This window comes from Amia ocellicauda, chromosome 16, assembly GCF_036373705.1.
Source record: "Amia ocellicauda isolate fAmiCal2 chromosome 16, fAmiCal2.hap1, whole genome shotgun sequence".
In the NCBI taxonomy this organism is placed as follows: domain Eukaryota; kingdom Metazoa; phylum Chordata; class Actinopteri; order Amiiformes; family Amiidae; genus Amia; species Amia ocellicauda.
The window spans coordinates 5,199,223-5,217,583 of NC_089865.1; the positions used below are offsets into that span (position 1 = coordinate 5,199,223).

Below are 18,361 nucleotides of genomic sequence, written 5' to 3' on the forward strand. Positions count from 1 at the left end.
CACAAGCTCACCAAAATTGGACAGTTGAAGACTGGAAAAATGTTGCCTGGTCTGATGAGTCTCGATTTCTGTTGAGACATTCAGATGGTAGAGTCAGAATTTGGCATAAACAGAATGAGAACATGGATCCATCATGCCTTGTTACCACTGTGCAGGCTGGTGGTGGTGGTGTAATGGTGTGGGGGATGTTTTCTTGGCACACTTTAGGCCCCTTAGTGCCAATTGGGCATCGTTTAAATGCCACGGCCTACCTGAGCATTGTTTCTGACCATGTCCATCCCTTTATGACCACCATGTACCCATCCTCTGATGGCTACTTCCAGCAGGATAATGCACCATGTCACAAAGGTCGAATCATTTCAAATTGGTTTCTTGAACATGACAATGAGTTCACTGTACTAAACTGGCCCCCACAGTCACCAGATCTCAACCCAATAGAGTATCTTTGGGATGTGGTGGAACGGGAGCTTCGTGCCCTGGATGTGCATCCCACAAATCTCCATCAACTGCAAGATGCTATCCTATCAATATGGGCCAACATTTCTAAAGAATGCTTTCAGCACCTTGTTGAATCAATGCCACGTAGAATTAAGGCAGTTCTGAAGGCGAAAGGGGGTCAAACACAGTATTAGTATGGTGTTCCTAATAATCCTTTAGGTGAGTGTATATATATATATATATATATATATATATATATATATTATTTTTGTTTTTGGTAAAACACTGAAGGTACATCTTACCAATGTCTCCCATTCTTGAATATATCAGACACTATATGAGGAAGCACTTTAAGAATGAAACTCTAATTTGAGATGTGATGCACGTGGACCCTTGTATGTCCAGCAGAGATCTATCTACTATGTCCTAAGCTGAAAATGATACTGGGAGATGTTTCCTAAAAAAAAAAAGAAAAAAATTGTACATGAGGATAAAACAGAAGCATCTTTCTAACTTGAGTTGTCTTTACTTAAAAATCGAGTTGAAACACTATGCTGTTTTTTTTACATGCAAATAAATTGCTATAATGTTAAACCTGCCAAAGGAATTGTTTTTGAGTTCTGTCTTTTCATGCCCAAAGTGTACCCTTACACACACTCCCACAGAGAAATCTGCCAACACATATGTAATTCAGCATTCAAATAGGTACCTTGAAGCACTTATTATTAATATTGTTTGATGTATACGTATTTTCAAATCTATATTTAAAAACATTTTACTTTTTTATTGTTAAATAATGCATATATTTATAATAGCATCTCTCCCCAGGTTTATATATACAAATATGCTGATTTCAAAGGTTGGGAGCTGATATAGGATACACACAATTATCATTAACATTTTCTATACAACTTGTGAATACGTAGGCATTACTAAAACAGAGTCCACTAATGTATTCTGCCAAAATGTAAAACATAATTAAAACTTTTCTTAAAACCCACATCCCTTACTTCTATAAAAACAAACTGAACCCTTCTGATTAAAATAGACGCTTCACTTACTTCATTACAAAATCTGACTTATGTATTAATTTCTGACCACATTTTGAAAAATCAAGACTGTACGATCCAGAATCCAGATCCCCAGTAGGGGGAGACAGTGCACCTTTACTCATGGCTTTCCCTGCGTCCCCCCCTACTGATAAGAATGTAACTTAAGTTGTCCTTGTTCTACTTCAAAAGGAAAAAAGTCCTATAAAACTCAAGGCACCCTTGTGTTGCTGCATCTCCTCATAAAAGCCCCCAGTCCTGTCTGTGTTCAATCTGGAGAGCAGCAGTTCATGGCTCATGGGTGTCTGCTGTTATTGATCTCTCGTACCCACAGTACTGTATCTTCAATGATGCAGAAAGCGAGACAAGAAGTATCTGTTACTTTCCAATAAAGAATCGCCACTGAGGACATCAATTACTTAATGGGTAGATCTTAATTGCTGAAGAAGAACCAATAGAAGTCTAAAAGATGTTTACCTCGGAATTGCAGTTATTCTGAGTAACCAATAAAATACGGCACTCGGGCCGAAGGATATTGCAGTTACAACATATTTATTACTCCAGTCAACACTCGAGGTACTTAAAGGATTGTTCTTCCTCGTTGTTTGTGTCCCAGTGAATATAATTCAGATTCAAAGACAACAACGCAAGCATTTCTGACTGTAATGATTAACACTATGTGCTTTACCACTCCTAGACATTATATTGTAATAAAGTGCGCGTGATATTCATGGATCATGCTCATATCGTCCTTAAAAGCAGAAAAAAGTCAAGCTTACACAACACATACTGCGATCATGACATTGGATATAAAATATGGACTGGTAAATTCATTTTAAATGTTCGCAAAATGCATTTATTTTCATCACACCTTATGTTTGTGGTACTATGAATCAGTTTTTATGGTGGAGAAATGCATTTCAAAGCGGTAGAGATTAGTAGGTAGCTCTGTACCCACCTGCAGTATTTATATATTTTGGGGGGGAATTTAGGTCTAAACTCAGATTAGGGTCAGGCATTGCGCTGTAGGCTAGGATTACCCTGTAAACTTCTAATAGTGTCACGGTTGCATTTCTGATTGGTAAACGAAATATTGGCTGGAGTTGGGGATTAGGTTATTAGCCGATTATTAGTACTTACCCTAGCCAGAACCCCAACCCTGGCCAACACACAAATATGAAGCTAAACTAAATCCTCTACTCACCTTGTCACAGTTTAACCAGTAGAAACACAAACCCTAACACTAATTAAACTCCCAGTTAACAGTTTAAACTTAACCGTTTCATTTCCAGTTCTTCCCAAATTATAAAGTTGCGCAGCTGAAAATGCTAGTTGTGCTTTAACATTCAGCCTGGTTTTCTTTGACTGATCTGTGTTCAGTACAGCAGTGTCACACACTTTAGCTGCCCGGTTGACATGTTTTATTGTTGGACATGGGGGTTAGCCTTTCAGGAATTTCGTGAATGTTTGGAGTGGTGTTATTTAATCTATGAATGGTTGGAAAGTGTGGAAGCAGGTCTCTTCCAGATTCTTCTACCTGCTCCTTGTGTGTGTATTTCCGATTTCAGTAATGTGTGTAATTTGTTTCATTCAATAGATTTCCTGTCACACCTTCAGAAGGCTTTTATTTGCTTGTCTTTCAAATGTACTTTTACTTCGGAGACTGGTATATGAACCCCCCCCCCCGCACAGACAGATTAGACATGAAATATTAAATAAGCTCCTGTTGTTTATTGGTTTACATGAACATGAAGTAAACAACAAAAAGCATTATTATGCCACACGCATTGTAAAACCCATCAATTATGCAAATATTGAACACTTTTGCTCCGAGAACATGATGCTTATAAAGTGAGTTATTCATTGCTCCAAGGTGTAGTTTTCCAAACAACACTGAGTATTGTATATAATCACTCAGAACCTTAAAAGATCTAAAATTAATGAGTATCAGCTAAAATTAAACATACTACAGTGTTTATAAATAATTCCTTTAATACTTTCTCAGAATCCAACTACATTTGATCTCTGCAATGAACAGTCTAAACAAGGCGTACGGTAACCCTGAAAGCTTCTGCTCAGCGGTTTATTATTCGCTTTATCCTGTGTTGAGATGGGAGATGTAAACACAATGGAAAATTCAGAAATATTTCAGCCTGCCATTATCAGCATGGCAACACTGAAGGAAACTGTGCGCTTACAAGATAATGCTCAGCTACTGCTATGGAAATATGCAGCACAAAATAGTGAATACACACCAGCCAACTGAATCTGGTGCTTTTTAATCATCATAACCCACTGTATTTATGAAGCTGCAAAACACAATTTAAGCATAAACCCCACAAAAAACTAATGAGTGTAGCTACGATGCAGTAATGCACGGAAATTAATTTCTGAAAGAGGTTTATTAAAACAATTATGCCACTGTTAATGAATTTGGACAACTGCATAGTTTCACCAGCAGACACATTAAACCTTATTATTGTCTATGCCCATGATTTCATTCTCTTCCCTAGTGTGCCTTTTGTCAAACGCTGAAACATTACAGCCCAGTGAGACATGAACAATTTAAAATGGGAGGCAGTCCATAATAATGTATTTTACTTTAGAAATTAAAGACGAGGAATGCAGAAAATGAAGTAAACAAAGGAGAACCAGTTTTCACATTCCAGGATGAATATATTTGCACTGTATATATTAACGTCAGATACATTACAGTCTGAAATTTGAAAAATTGAAATCAAATATGCTTCTTGTATAAATATTTTATATAATTTTTATTAAAACATTGAAATGCCGCTTTGTACTTTATTCCTGTAGGTCAGACTCTGAGGTGAGGAGTTCTTTGTCAACCTATCTGTGCCATTTAAATCCAATAGAGCGTGTCACTATAAACAGACAGTTTCACAAATTTGATTATTTGAGAAGATAATACAATTTATGCCCACAGGTTATTTAACTCGTTTTATAATTACAGAACACTATTAAATTGTTACAGCAATCTCTTTAAATGCATGTATAATGTTTGTTATGCTCTAAATATTAATTCTGCAGCCACAAACAAGTCAATGCATACAGTCTCAAAACATATATGTAGACATGGGCATTACACTCCATTATAGTTCACTTTTTATATCTATGCACTACCTCTAAAAATCACTAGACATTTAAACTTCAAAGATATAATTAAGGTTTTAAAATTAACCCAAAAAGAAAGTCAGAAAATATGAACCCTGTATTTTATGATGTTCTTCCAGCCTTCTGACAAATAGTTTCCAGCAACTTCACTGAGAGATTGATTTTATCCAGCTGAACACTATGAAGTATGATACATCTGATAGAAATGAAAGGTGTGCCTCAAGCATCACTATAGGGTTTATCAAAATAGCAGCGCTTAAAGGGACACATTAGGCGAACTTATGAGGACTTTAAGGCAAATACAGCAGCGTCCATCACTACTGTTATAAAACTGGCAGTATTGTCACTCAATATAGAATCGTGAAGTCGTGATTTCAGTACATGATTCGAGTAGAACTGCTGACAAACGTCTTTCTGCACCAAGACCTGTTTTTTCTAGTAGTCATTAAGTCAGGCTGTGGTTTTCTTCTATTTATTTTGATATTTGGGGGGTGGGGGTGCTTTATCTATCCAGAGGAGGTAAATAAAATGAAAGGTATTCATGAAAACAGAATGGAGAAGATGAAGAGGAATCTGTTGTTTAATAATTTAGGAAACAAACTAAAACAATTAATTAAAAAAAAACACCAGTTTAGTCCGCAACAATTTAATTCACATAAAAGAACCTCCAGAGGTGCCCATTCTCTAGCGTGCGTGTCAACTGTTTTAGTGAAAGTCTCCGCTTGTGACTAAGCTTGTGCAGCTCACAGAAGCCTTTAAATTAGTTAGTTGGTCATTCCAAATAAATAACAATAAGATGTACACATTTAAAAGTAAAAATGAGGCCTTTATGGCTTAAAAAAACAACAACTAAATAAACATTTTGAACTCATAGAAATGAAGAAACATCCTCAATGTGCTCTGCTGTGCTGCACTGAAACCTGCATAGTATTAATGATGTGCATGCTTACACACTTGTAAGATGTGAAATGCATCGTTCCGACACACTGGGAACTTTCACCACGAGCAGCGTCAACCGTTCTAGTATTTGGTCTTCCATCTTGGTTTTCAGTTTTTGTGAATTTCAGCAGGAATTTGCCGTCTCTGCGTCAGAATCGCCCCGTATTTGGCAGGACCCCTTCAGTGTCCCAGGGCTTTTCTCGGGCAGTGTCCGTCTCACACATTGTAGTCGGGGGCTTTCCCTTGAGGCTGCCGTAGTTTGACTTGCAGTGTGATGAAAGCCCCCACTGTCACATGGAATAAGATCTGCCACACGTTTCTCAGTTCATACAGGTACATGTTGCTCAGGCAGATTAAAGCAAAAGCCAGGAAAGATTTGAAGTTCCTCCATACGGTGCAGTATACAAACAGGTAACACTGGAAACAAGGGAATAATATCGTGACTATATGCTGGTACAAACAATAACATATCAGTACTGAAATAAACACTGTTACAAAGCATGACTTAGTTTCTTTAACACTAGCCTATAATTTTCTAAATCTAAGTTGTGATTAGTGAAAATCCACTGACTTCATGAATTTGCCTCCTATGCATTGTACGTGACCACATTTCTTAAGCTGCACTTTCCTCCTACCGCAAGGTGCTCATGTAGTCTGATTCATTTTCTTTACATTTTCATTAACGATCTCTTGATTCCTTTAATCATCTCAATTAGACACACTGATTGAGTATCAGCAGCTGCAGAAGTTTATTTGGTCATGCAACCCGTATCACTAATACGTCTTTTCAATATAATTTCTCAGAATGTGTAAATAAATAATTGAAATGTTTCAGTTTACTAATTGGAACACAGTCTGTCATCAAAAGAGTCAGGGGTGGGGGTGGGGGAATCAGTGCTGATTCCCAGAACAATTTATATAAAATACTGAAAGCATAATAGTGCCAGTTACATGACAAAGGCTACAATGACATTCTCTGAGGTTTACTGCCAAATTCAGTACATTTCACTTGTCGTGCCCACATCATAGCCCTTGCCAGCAATATCTGGGCAAATACATTTCCAAAAGCAGACAAGCTGGTTGCCACATTTAAAAAAAAGTTTAAACAATGCCCAAGCAGAACACTATGTTTTAAAGACCACCTGACAGAAGCAATGCAACAAGAACGCTGTGCTTCACACATAAAGTTGCCACCTGAGTCACACATAACACACTTGGGATTCTGCTGCTAAATATCAATCCAGATACAACCCTTTTCAGACTGTCTTCATAGAAAAGGAAATGTACATTTCACCAAACACTGTAGTGTTGAAGGATCTCCAGAAAATGCTTACAGATGTGCGCAGTTTAAAATCTTGGCAAGAGACGGGTGGATCTGATTTAGTCATCTGAAAGCTGTCAAGTGAGAGTCCATCCAACATATAATACAGTTGCAGAAATAATAAATACGTACCGAGCAATGGCAGTAGAGCTACACAGTACAGACACCGCAATAAACAAACTGTAAAAACCTTACGTGACGTTTTTGAAAAACCTACTAATTACTACAAGCTGGTTCAATGCACAAAATAAAGTTTAATTCAATGAGCTCATAACTTTCTGCTGGCAGTAAGGATATTCAACCCAGAACCAGGATGTAGTTTGGACCTGGAAGTGCCCCCATTATATTCCAATCCAGGATTTTATGCCGACAAGTACCGATCATATGCAAAAGAAAACGGCAGTAGAATGTCTTTTTTGGATGAATTTTGGATTAAAGCTGACTAATTAGTTCTCAATTTAACACAAGATCAATTCGGTGGATTCTTATGACTAATTGACAAAGGTTAAATTTAATAGCAAAACACATTTTCTTTCATGAAATGGAGACACTTATGTGCTGCTTGCAAAAAACCTGGCGTTATTATCATTTTTATTTTATCTTTGTAATATAAAATGTTAGAGCATTGATGTTATGATTTCAGTATTTTATATTGTTCCAGGAATCAGTGATTTGTTTTTTACTCTTCTGTTGACAAACTGTGTGTTCCTATTAGTAAACTGAAACACGTCAATTACATGTCTTTAATATTAATCGAAGAAATAATATTGAATACAACATTAGTAATAAAGTGCCCCATGTCTCTTTATATACATTTCTGTAGCTGTTGCCTTAATAGAATGACAAATTGAGAGGATTAAAGGAATGAGGAGATTATTAAATCAATAATAATTGATTAAGCGGACTACTTGAGTGAAGCCTAAGAATACAGGTCACGTAAAAAGCAGGGCCTTATTTATTTGAGAGGCACGGATGATTTTGTAATCTCCAGGTTTTATTTGCTGTAGATGTTTATGCAAATAACTGAAAACACATTCTGCTCTTAAATCCCAAACTGTGCATAAAACTGGGATTGGCGCCATGGACAGAAAGAGACAAATAACAGGGCCTGCATGTTAATTACAATCTGTGAGTTATTCTCCTGTCAACCAACACAGGGGCCTTCACTGACCTGATACAAACAGGCTGCTGTTCCAAGGAAGAAGGCAATAACATAATTAAAGTCTTCATCCTCATTCTGAAAATTAGAAAAAATTACAATTTACTGCAAATCTGGCAGAAAAAATGATGCACTTTAATAATCTCATAATGCGCTTTACAAGTGCATTTCTGCTGCATGAATTGGATCTCCATTGTTTAATATAGTTAATTTAATCTTGCAGTTATGACTTGTGGTCATTTGTAATGGTAACATTTTGTTTGTCCGGTAGGGGGCAATGTTAAGCCTATCCACCTAGTTACAAGATTAACGAACCCTGTACACTAGCTCATGCTACTCAAATCTCATACCGAGACAAATCCTGTACACAATTTTACATATTTCAGCATCACCTTTTAAAACATAATATGGTTGCATAACATTTTCGAATAATTTTGGAATTTATGCACTAAAATATAGTATAAAGCTTCAACATAAACATGTTTTTAATGATAACATAGAATCATTCATTCAATCATTAACCTTTTTAATTCCCCATGGGAACCTTTACTCGAGTCATTGATATACACTACCTGCAATATGCTTTCAATGGCATGAACTCCACGGATTAAATTGAGACCGCCACAGAGCAGGCTTAACACACAAGACACGATCCCAGCAAGAGTCACGGGCTCCAGCATTTGGTTTGGAGCTACAATGGAATAGAATAAATAAATACATATTTATACACACAGATTAATGATTAAAGTTGTCATTTCTGGCCTAAGAAATATTAAGCAAAAGACATTTTAATGAATTAAAATGTATATAACTAATAAACCCTGTATTGTGTGTGAGAGAGAGAGAGAGGGGGGTTCCATCTCCTAATTTAATTATATGGAAGATATTAGATGTGGAAATAAACTTGCATTCATAGGGATAGTGATTACAATTTAGGGTAGATGTGAGAATTATTTCATTAGTCATTTTCCGATGCAATTTCTCGGGCTACGCCAGCGTTGAAGGTACTGTGAACACAGTGTCAGGAAAAAGCACAAGCTTTGTATTGGGAACTAGTTCCACCCACACTGGGCAAACCTCACTGCAAAATATGCCTGGGATCATACGGACCTGTTCTGAACAAATTGTTTTTCTGCCAAACTGAGCTATAGAAACAGGAGAAGGCAGATTTTTAAGTTACATCCCTGAAAACAGACAATGCCTGCTTTCAAACAACTAGCTAAACCTCTATAGAACTCCTCAATGTAAAGAAAAATAAGCCTTTATTCAAAGCCCTCCAGAGTTAATGCACTTGATGCATGTAAAGGACCATGTGCTCGCAGTCCCGTCCCCCCCTGACACGCACAGCTCTGTCTATAGCCATCTGAGGTGTGTGATAAAGTGTGAAAAGAAAGTTTGCGCCGCTCTGCACCGCATGTGGGGACAAAGCCTGCAGCGAACCATATTTAAATCATTTTGCCTGGGTCAGCAGAGTGTGAAGGTACGAACAGTGAAAGTACTGAAGCAGAAAGTCAATACAGAGTGGGGTGCACAAACCGTACTTGGCTTTAGCCAACTAGGGGTACACAAGGCAATGGGAAACAAACAGTTGCAGCAAAAGAAAAATCTAAGAAAGGTCACTTGGCAGAGCAAAAGTTGTATTATTGTAACAGAAATACCCAAAATATAGAATGGGAACCTAAGGGATACACAAATCTTTTCTTCCAAAACCTCAAGATGTTTTATGTTCTTCAGCAGGCAAAAGTCTTCGCTTTTTTTTTTTTTTTTTTTTTTTTTTTTAAGAAACATCTACGCATAAAAACACAACAATTTGAATTCCACTGTGCTATCCTTCAGTTGCTATCTATAACTTATTTTAAAAGGCTCATCATTCCTATTGCATGGTTGCATACCTTTGGAATAAGTAAATATATTTAAATATCTCCTCAAATTCTGCTTGTTCTTGTTGTTATTCTTTATTTTAAACAGAGGCATACTTCTACAGTTAAACAATTGCAAGTGAAAAAAATGACCTATTAATGCTTAAGCTCATTGATCTGAGAAAACAAGATTTTTAAGAAAACAGTTGAGTGTCAGGAAGTAAGGTTTTGAAGATTCCCCTGCAGAGTTACTCAGCTGGCAGCGTTTGATGTTTTTCAATGCAACACTAACCAGCACCTCACTTTTTAACACCCTCTTTCAATCAAACCCATTCTGCCTAAATATGCCACTCTTTTCAAGGGTTCTGAACCATCAACTTCCTAAAGCCAGCTTGATAGAAAATTAAACAGGTGAGTGGGCCTCCCTTTCTCTACCACCCACAGTCCCCTCTTACATGCAGAGACAATTCCTACAGTTAACTCAGGGTTAGGGGGGAAAATAACAGAAGAGAAAAGCATGTTTGATCGTTCCTTAGTGTCCCTTCCCTTTAGGAATTTATTTTCAGACAGTAGGTAATTTCATTTTTACTTTCTGATTATCTTATAAAATCATACTCGAAATCATCTACTGTCATACTGCTTGCTTTGCCTTACTAGCACTTGTATCGTTTATTTTGATTTCCCCTACGCTCCCTTTCCCTCGGCCCTTGACTGTGACCTAACATCCTGTCTGCACTTGTATACACTTGTGTAAATTGGAACTTGTAAAATATATTATGCCTTGAATTGCACTGTATTATTGCACTTTGTATTGCACTTATATTTAGTAAGTCTGCCATGAAATTAATAATAATAATAATAATAATAATCATAATAATAATAATAATAATAATAATAATAATAATGTAACGATGCTTTGTAAATTGCAGTTTCAATTTAGGCATAAACTTGTTATTGGCCCTGGGTTCACCATTACAAAAATATATAATACTAAAATAACTTTAATTGTCCTACCATTCAGACACCAAAACCTCAGACACACAGATTAACAATCCACGTCTTATTAGAGAAGCAGTGCAAGTCTGTTTGAAAGGGCCTTTACATGCATAGCTGCTGTTCATTTTGACTGTTTTAAATACTTACACAACTATTAAAAAAAAAAAAAAAAAAACTTTCTTAAAGAAAATACACAAATAAAAGAGTCCACATGTTTTAAGCAAAATCTTACCTATTCCCTTATATTTGGTGGGCGACGGGTGTGAAAATCCATTGACGGTCCCTACATCTGCAGCTGTGAGCTGGTAGGGCGGTCTGAGCTTGATTTCCGTCTGCATGTCGGCGAGATTAATCTTCGTTGACAGGGACCGAGGGCTGTTGTACCGCTGTTTGGTCTTCTGAATGAAATTATCTTCGATTAAAAGAAAAATATTAGTCATTTGATGAAAGAGTAATTATTTTTAACACGGGTAGAATATGTTTGAAGTTAAACATGGACAAAAGGAACCCACTCACCAAATTCAATGAAGGAGTACGGTCGAACAGCACTGTTTATCCGCTTTGTGTCGTACGAAACGATAAACTCTCGTTGCAGCTCGTCCAGGAAGCAGAAGGCCAGGACATTGGGATAGCTCTCTGTACACACCATCATATAACTGACCCCTAAAGAACTTGTAAAACTAGAACAGGAGAGGGGAAACAAAATGAAAGCATGAATCCACCAGGTCTTCTCATCTGTTCAACTCCACAAATGGTGCCCACCACGACTTAAAAGACAAATTTCCTCTCAGGTAAAGATTTGAGTGATGTGACAATATTGCTCCATTAAAAAAATGCAACGGTCACCTCAACTCTTTGCATGTAACACAGCAATCATACTGTAGTTTTATTATGCCCATGTGTAAATAGCACATCTCTTTCCTAGTTGGAAAACATGGATAATTACTTTGTAAATGTCCTGCTATCAGACCAGCAAAAACACATAGCAAGGACACTGACAAAAGCTTAACACTAAAACATAAGACATCAGTAGAGAAATCTCTCACCTACAATGCATAAACAGCATTAAATGTGTTTATTACAATTATTAGTTTGGCAATGCGAGGCTGGTACTACGCACCGAGAGGAACGGTGCAAAGCATTTCTGGAAGAGCTTTAACGCCTCCTTGGAGGAATGTAAGAGATGCATGACTCATTCACAGCGAAAGACATAGACAGCTTCCTCTTTTATTCCACTTATGAAATTCGGGTGATGAATAGCGCATGTCAGAGAGTAAGAAGTGAAATAACGATACGATCCCAGAGGAAACATAGATCTGAGTTAAAAATCCCCAGAAGACATCATTTTAAGACTAGCGCATATTTTTTCATGTGTAATGTTTCACCTTAATTGAAACATTTTTTAAAATACAATAGTTAGCAGGGTGATTTTAAAAATGCAAGAGATGGAGAAAAATATATAATTATTGCTGAAGATAAAAGCATTAGGCATGCCATAGAATACATTTCAACCCTTCAGTATGGCTCTTAAATATAACATGGCATGTAAAGGGAAAGGTATTCTCAAACACTTACTTGATGTTGTACTGTCCAGCTTTCAGCATACACCTGTCAGGAAACTGGCTTAGTTTTTTGGAGAGGTTTTTCAGGTATTTCTTACTCTCCTGCAATCCTTTATCCTGCTCATAATCAGTGGATGCAGACAGAGGGAGACCATCTCGCACCCGGACCACCGAAGCAAACAGGACTGTGGACATCGTCAATCTCTGACACTGCCCACCTGTGTGTAGAAATAAAATGTGGTTACCAGAAATACTGACAAAGATAGTTATACATTTGAATAAAGTACATTGTTTCTACTATATTTACATAGACAAGCATATCTCTGGGTAAGCAGTTACATTGTATAGACCTTAATCTGTGAAGCTCTATTACTGCAGTGCTGTGGATTTCTGATGGTTAGAAGAAAAGCAGACTTCTTTGGCTTAATTGTGGCAATAGCTGTGAAAGATGTATCATATTGAAACTGAATATCATGGAGGATTCTGCCCTGAAACCATAATTAAAAAAAGGTATATTTTATGTTTTTCACCTTTTGCTGTGTGAAAAGAAAACAAAAACTGCAGTAATTTCTTGTGCTTTGAGATCATTGCCATCTTAGATTTGCATACTACCTTTTATAGATAAACCCCACAAAATATTTCTAAGTTCAAACAGAATAAAGGGCAAACAAGTTAAAGGGTGAAGTTATTTCCATTAATATATACATGTGGACAGGGATTCAAAAGATTAATTCATGAATTGAAGCAGCAACCAGGTGTCAGTATTGTGACAAAGTACATCAACATAATCTAAATTCACATTTTATGGACTAATTTTGTAGAACTACTGTCAAAGCAGAACCCAATCTATCAAATTGTTAAATTGAAAAAGTACATGCAAAAACAGTTTGAACTCAATCATAATATCCTGAAAAAAATAACTAAAGAATCCATCAAAGTGAAATTTGATTAAACAACAGACAAGACACTGTTTACAATATAACCGGAGGCATAGTAAATATTGACAGTAAATACAGCCTGAACAATAGAACGCTAAACAATAATATAGAGGTTGTATATATCCACTTAAATTGACAATTATGCAACAACTTCAAGTTCTAAATATTTTGTGTATGTCTTCAGAATAATGCATTTAACACCTCCATTATAAGATTAACTGCTTTTCTTCTGAATAATGACTAACAGAATAAAACAATGACTATTCTGATACACAAAATAACACTAATATGACCCTCACAACTGAAAATCGAATTGATTAAAGCCCCACAATAGTCCTCTGGTCAAACACTTGTCATTTTAGCATGGATGTCCACCTTCATGCAATCGCCCATTGCTCATGTGATGTCCAATAAACTGTAGTTCCTGACAAACACATTGCTTCACCAAACACCCTGCACACAACATGCCTTTTCATTCAACACCTGCCTCCTGCTCCACAGGCTAGGGTCCCTGTGGTTTTGGGCATGTGTGGTACTGGTGGGTGAATTCAAAGGCAAAACAGAGCAGATGGGGGGCTGAAATGCGAGCAAGCCCCTTTCCACAGAAATATTGCAAATGTACTGTAAACAATCCACCAGGACAAAGTGTAGCTCAACACTCACTCTAACCTCTGACCTCCTCCCCCTGACGTCACAGCCCCTTTCACTTTCGCTTCTCTGCCGCAGATTCGCCACAACTAACGCACAGTAACTGGGATAGTGGCACTTTCTATCCCCCCAAATAACTCAATAATGAAAAAGAGATCTACCCCAGTCATACCACAAGGTAAAAAAGGTAAAGAACCAAACTGTTACATTGAAGCCCAGATCACACAGCTGTCTGTTCTCACATGTGGACTGTATTGCCTATATATGCACGGAGTGACAGGCGTGTGTCGCCCATCCAGCTGGGTGCGAATAATAATATCCATAACACAGTCCTGATGCATCAACTATTGCTATGCTGTTGCAGCCACACAGTGAAAGAAACAGTTGCAAAGATGTATCGAGAAGCGTTACTTGAAAATGCAACAAAGTATCCTAAATCAGAGCGTCACTGAACAATAAGATTCAAATACAAACCGTGCCTCCTCCTCTCCCCAGCCTCTACTGATCACTGCAAACGTATTTCAACGTATTCCCCTTTATTCATAGGCACATTTTTATTTGTAAATGTCATTTCGGTATGTCTGTTATATTATCACTCTGCTTGTGGATAGAGGAGCTGCCGGAATCGTGTTGTATCGCCGCTGGGCTTCATTGAAAGTAAAGAAGCAGGCCAATATCAACGATAAAGACAATTGTTTCCCAAAACGAGTGCATGCTGACCTGAATGTGACCGGGTATTAAAATGGTGCCGATGACGGGTGCTCTGGACGGAGTTTTGTCCCAGAAAAAAGGCGTCGCATTGCTTATTATGGGTTACATTTCATCCCCGTATCCCTCTGCAGACAGGCGGCTGTGTTTACGTGGCTGCACTGTTGCATTGTGGGTATCCGTCTCTATCACAGTGCGCTGGTGTCGGGACGAGTGAAGGGGCTGTAGCTGCTCTGGGACACCGAGGGGCCCATTGCCTAGACAGGGACCACCATTACAGCACAATCGCACACCTAAACAAGTTATTTGAAAGTCACTGAGGTATATAGAATGGGAAAGTAAATACAGATTGAAAAAATAAGTCACACAATATACAAAGCCACACCAAATATTCTGTTTTCTCTGATTAATTAAAATATTACACATATAGGTTGTCTTTGACTGTAAAGATTGACAGTGATGTCTGGGCAAACGTGCATTTTGTGTTAAAGACTTGAGTGTACGTTCTTCCAGCCATATGTCACTTGTTTTTGTCTTGCTTAAAAGCATGCTAGTTTAGTATTTCCTTATTTATATGTGGTGTGTTGTATTGACAACACTGAAATGAAAAGAAAAGAAAAGAGAAGAAAAACATGCAAGCTAATGAATTGAATACCCTCAGCCTTCTATAAATGGTGTGTGTGGGAACAGTTACATATATTATATACATTATATAATAATGTAAAGTTTCCATATGGGGTTTATTGCAGCACTCAACTGCTATTGCTAGGGGTAGGAGCTGCAACTAGGGTACAGGTTCTTGTCTGTCTATGCTGATTATCAGGAGGTTTGAACTGTACTTAACATTGGAAATGTGGCAGTGTTGATATAGGTGAATCTAAGCAGGTGTGTTCATGATAACTCAAATGCTTCATTGATCAACTGCTGGATGAAAGCCTCCCCAAGATGTTTCCAGATGCTTCAATATATAGCCTCCCTTTTCCATGTCATGTATGTATAAATATAAATATATATGAATAGCCTACATTAAGGAGACATGTCATAACAAAAAGATAGACTTTGTGTCAACATTTGACTTAAGGAGACAATTATGTGTCTGCCTAATAATTCAAGTAGCTTTTTACCACTGTATAATACTATGAAATGATTAAAATAAGGTTTTAAGTTGAATATTCATGTCTATATTATTTGCTTCAAATAATTTTAAAATTCCAAACGCTCATTGTATTATAACCAAAGTGATCATTATCGCCATCTCCAACAAGATCGCAACTGCTAATACAACCAAGCAGAACAATCACCCAAATCTTCTGAACAGATACACTGTGGGACAATTTGATAAAGCAGGGTCAATGTCTGGGTTAACTAGAGCTGAAGACATGTATTTATCGGTTGATGCTCAGATTGCTATGGTTTCATTCATCACAGTTATCGCAGTGGATATCGCAGCCCGTGAGAGTGTCTCAAACAGCATATTGGAATTTAAAAACACAAGAGCCACTAACCCCAGGATCTGTCTGCCGGTTATGAGACGAGTTATACAAATCAATTAATGTTACAATCGCTCAGCGTCGTCCTTTCTCTGTATTTCAGAGCAATCCCGGTGCTGAGGCACGGTGACATACATCACTGTTCATTATCAGATCCAGAGATGAAGCAGTCAAAGACACAGTGGACTTTTATTCAGAAGACTGTAATTCAAGCACACATTTGGATCCAGTTTGAAAAATGCATCCTGTAATATAAATACCGTGAAAATGTACCATAATGTACATACATTGAGTGTGATGTGAATGAGTATTCAGTATGGTTGATGAGAGAGACATTACAAAGTGGCATCTATCAAACAGGCTGAATGGCCTTCTTACAGCTAATATCATGGAGGGATTGCTCTACAGCGATGCTGACACACAGGAGGCTACACGTTTCACTAAAACATTAACAGTTTTCAGGTGCAATGATACAGGAAATTAGGAACGGTTGCTGAAAGTTAGTCCGGCACCTTATCTTCGGCAATGAGACTGGCTCCGGTTTACTGTCTTCCTCGATAATGGCACAGTGGATGCATGCTTCAGACAACCCTTAACCCTTTCCCTCCTGATGTTTTCCACAATGCAAGTCAGCAAACAATGATTCTCTCAATTAGCTGCAATAATAATTCCTTGTTACACCGCTTTTATTCAAACTGGAGAAACCTATTATCCAAGAAAGGGAGTTACAGTCAGTTTTAGTCTCAGAAATGCTTATTTGATGACTTTGGGATTTAAAAAATATGAATCTTCATTCGTCAGGGTTTACTTTTTCTTCTGACAAACTGAGGATTAATTGCCCATCATTTATAGAGCGGTCTGTTTAGAAACTAAAACAAAAGTGTTCATTTTTCATTCTTTTCATAGCTCATTGAAATCAAAAAACACAAGTGAAGGCAGGCAAATGATCAAAAAGAAAGCAAACATATTTTGACAGGACTAGGTTTGCATACCATAGAAAATGAGATATTCTCTGGTAAGTATATGGACTGAATTCATGATTTTTCTTTTCCTGCTAAAAGATTTTTCTTTGACCTTTGCCCTATGTGTTCATCTGAGATATTACAAAAAAACTCTAATTTCAATAGCCATAGCCATTGCCTGGTCCTGCAATATGTTTTTCAATATAATTGTGATTGATTGGATATTTACATTCACATTCCAGGCCATTAATCAAGTGGCTACTGTAGCCGAACACTGCATACAATATTTATTAACAGGAGTTTGGATTAGGCAACAGAGCTTGAGATGAATGACTTAGCCTCAGCAGTGTATTCATATCGAACTTATTCTTAAAACCATATTGCTGATGAAATGTTCAATTTCTTCAGCAGGATCTAAATTGGGATTAGATTTACTGGCATAAAGGCATTATTCAGGCTTTTCTGTAAGTTTTAGACATGTAATACATTAATCGGAGTATCATTTACAAGAAGGAAATACAGAGGAAGATTTCTACACATGACAAGTGAAAGAAACCCGGTTCAATTCAGAGGCCATATATTAAAAGTTAAAGGTTTCCCGTCATATTCAAATGTGCCTTCAACTCCATTTGTATTCCTCCTCTAGGACAAAAACCCTACATCAGTTAAATGGCAAAAGGCACAGACAGCTGCACAAGGGACAAAAAACGGATCTGGCTGAAAATGTAAAGTCACCTTCTGACCTGCTTTAGGTCAGGCATTATTTATAAGAAGGCATCGATATCTTGGCATTTTCATAAATAACATCTGCTCTATTGCGGTTGCTCTGGAGGCATTTCAGAGAGCAACCAGACCAATCCCAGCTCTGAGGGGAATGTTGTATTTGGACAGGGCAAGATAACTGAAAATGTTCAGCCTGCACTTGAGATGATCACTCGGGAAATGTATTCCAGTTTTCAAAATCACGAACGTTACAGTCCATGTCAGTCCCCAGTACCTTTTCAAAATTAACAGTGATATAAAGACCTTGGGACAGAAATGGAAACTGAGTTGAAAGGCACTTAGAGAAGAACACAGGAGACATATCTTTACATGAGGAGTTGTGGAACATAAGCCTCGTTTTGAAGCCAACTCTTTGGGATCGTTCAGTAATAGAC

General features: G+C 37.4%; 1 protein-coding gene across 2 annotated transcripts; it reads right to left on the reverse strand.

The window, feature by feature from the left end:
* Window positions 1–3,196: 3,196 nt before the first annotated feature.
* On the reverse strand, window positions 3,197–14,928 carry sec22a (SEC22 homolog A, vesicle trafficking protein). Of its 2 annotated transcripts, none has more exons than XM_066687744.1 (7): window positions 14,765–14,928; window positions 12,472–12,676; window positions 11,413–11,576; window positions 11,129–11,308; window positions 8,614–8,732; window positions 8,054–8,119; window positions 3,197–5,978 (listed from the first exon to the last, which is right to left on the reverse strand). In XM_066687744.1, exons 2-7 carry the CDS (start codon window positions 12,651–12,653, stop codon window positions 5,778–5,780), a joined length of 912 nt encoding a protein of 303 aa, XP_066543841.1. In that variant the 5' UTR covers window positions 12,654–12,676; window positions 14,765–14,928; the 3' UTR covers window positions 3,197–5,777. The 2 variants fall into 2 exon arrangements, with proteins under 2 accessions (XP_066543841.1, XP_066543842.1); XM_066687745.1 differs by lacking the exon at window positions 14,765–14,928 and adding an exon at window positions 14,519–14,731.
* Window positions 14,929–18,361: the final 3,433 nt, after the last annotated feature.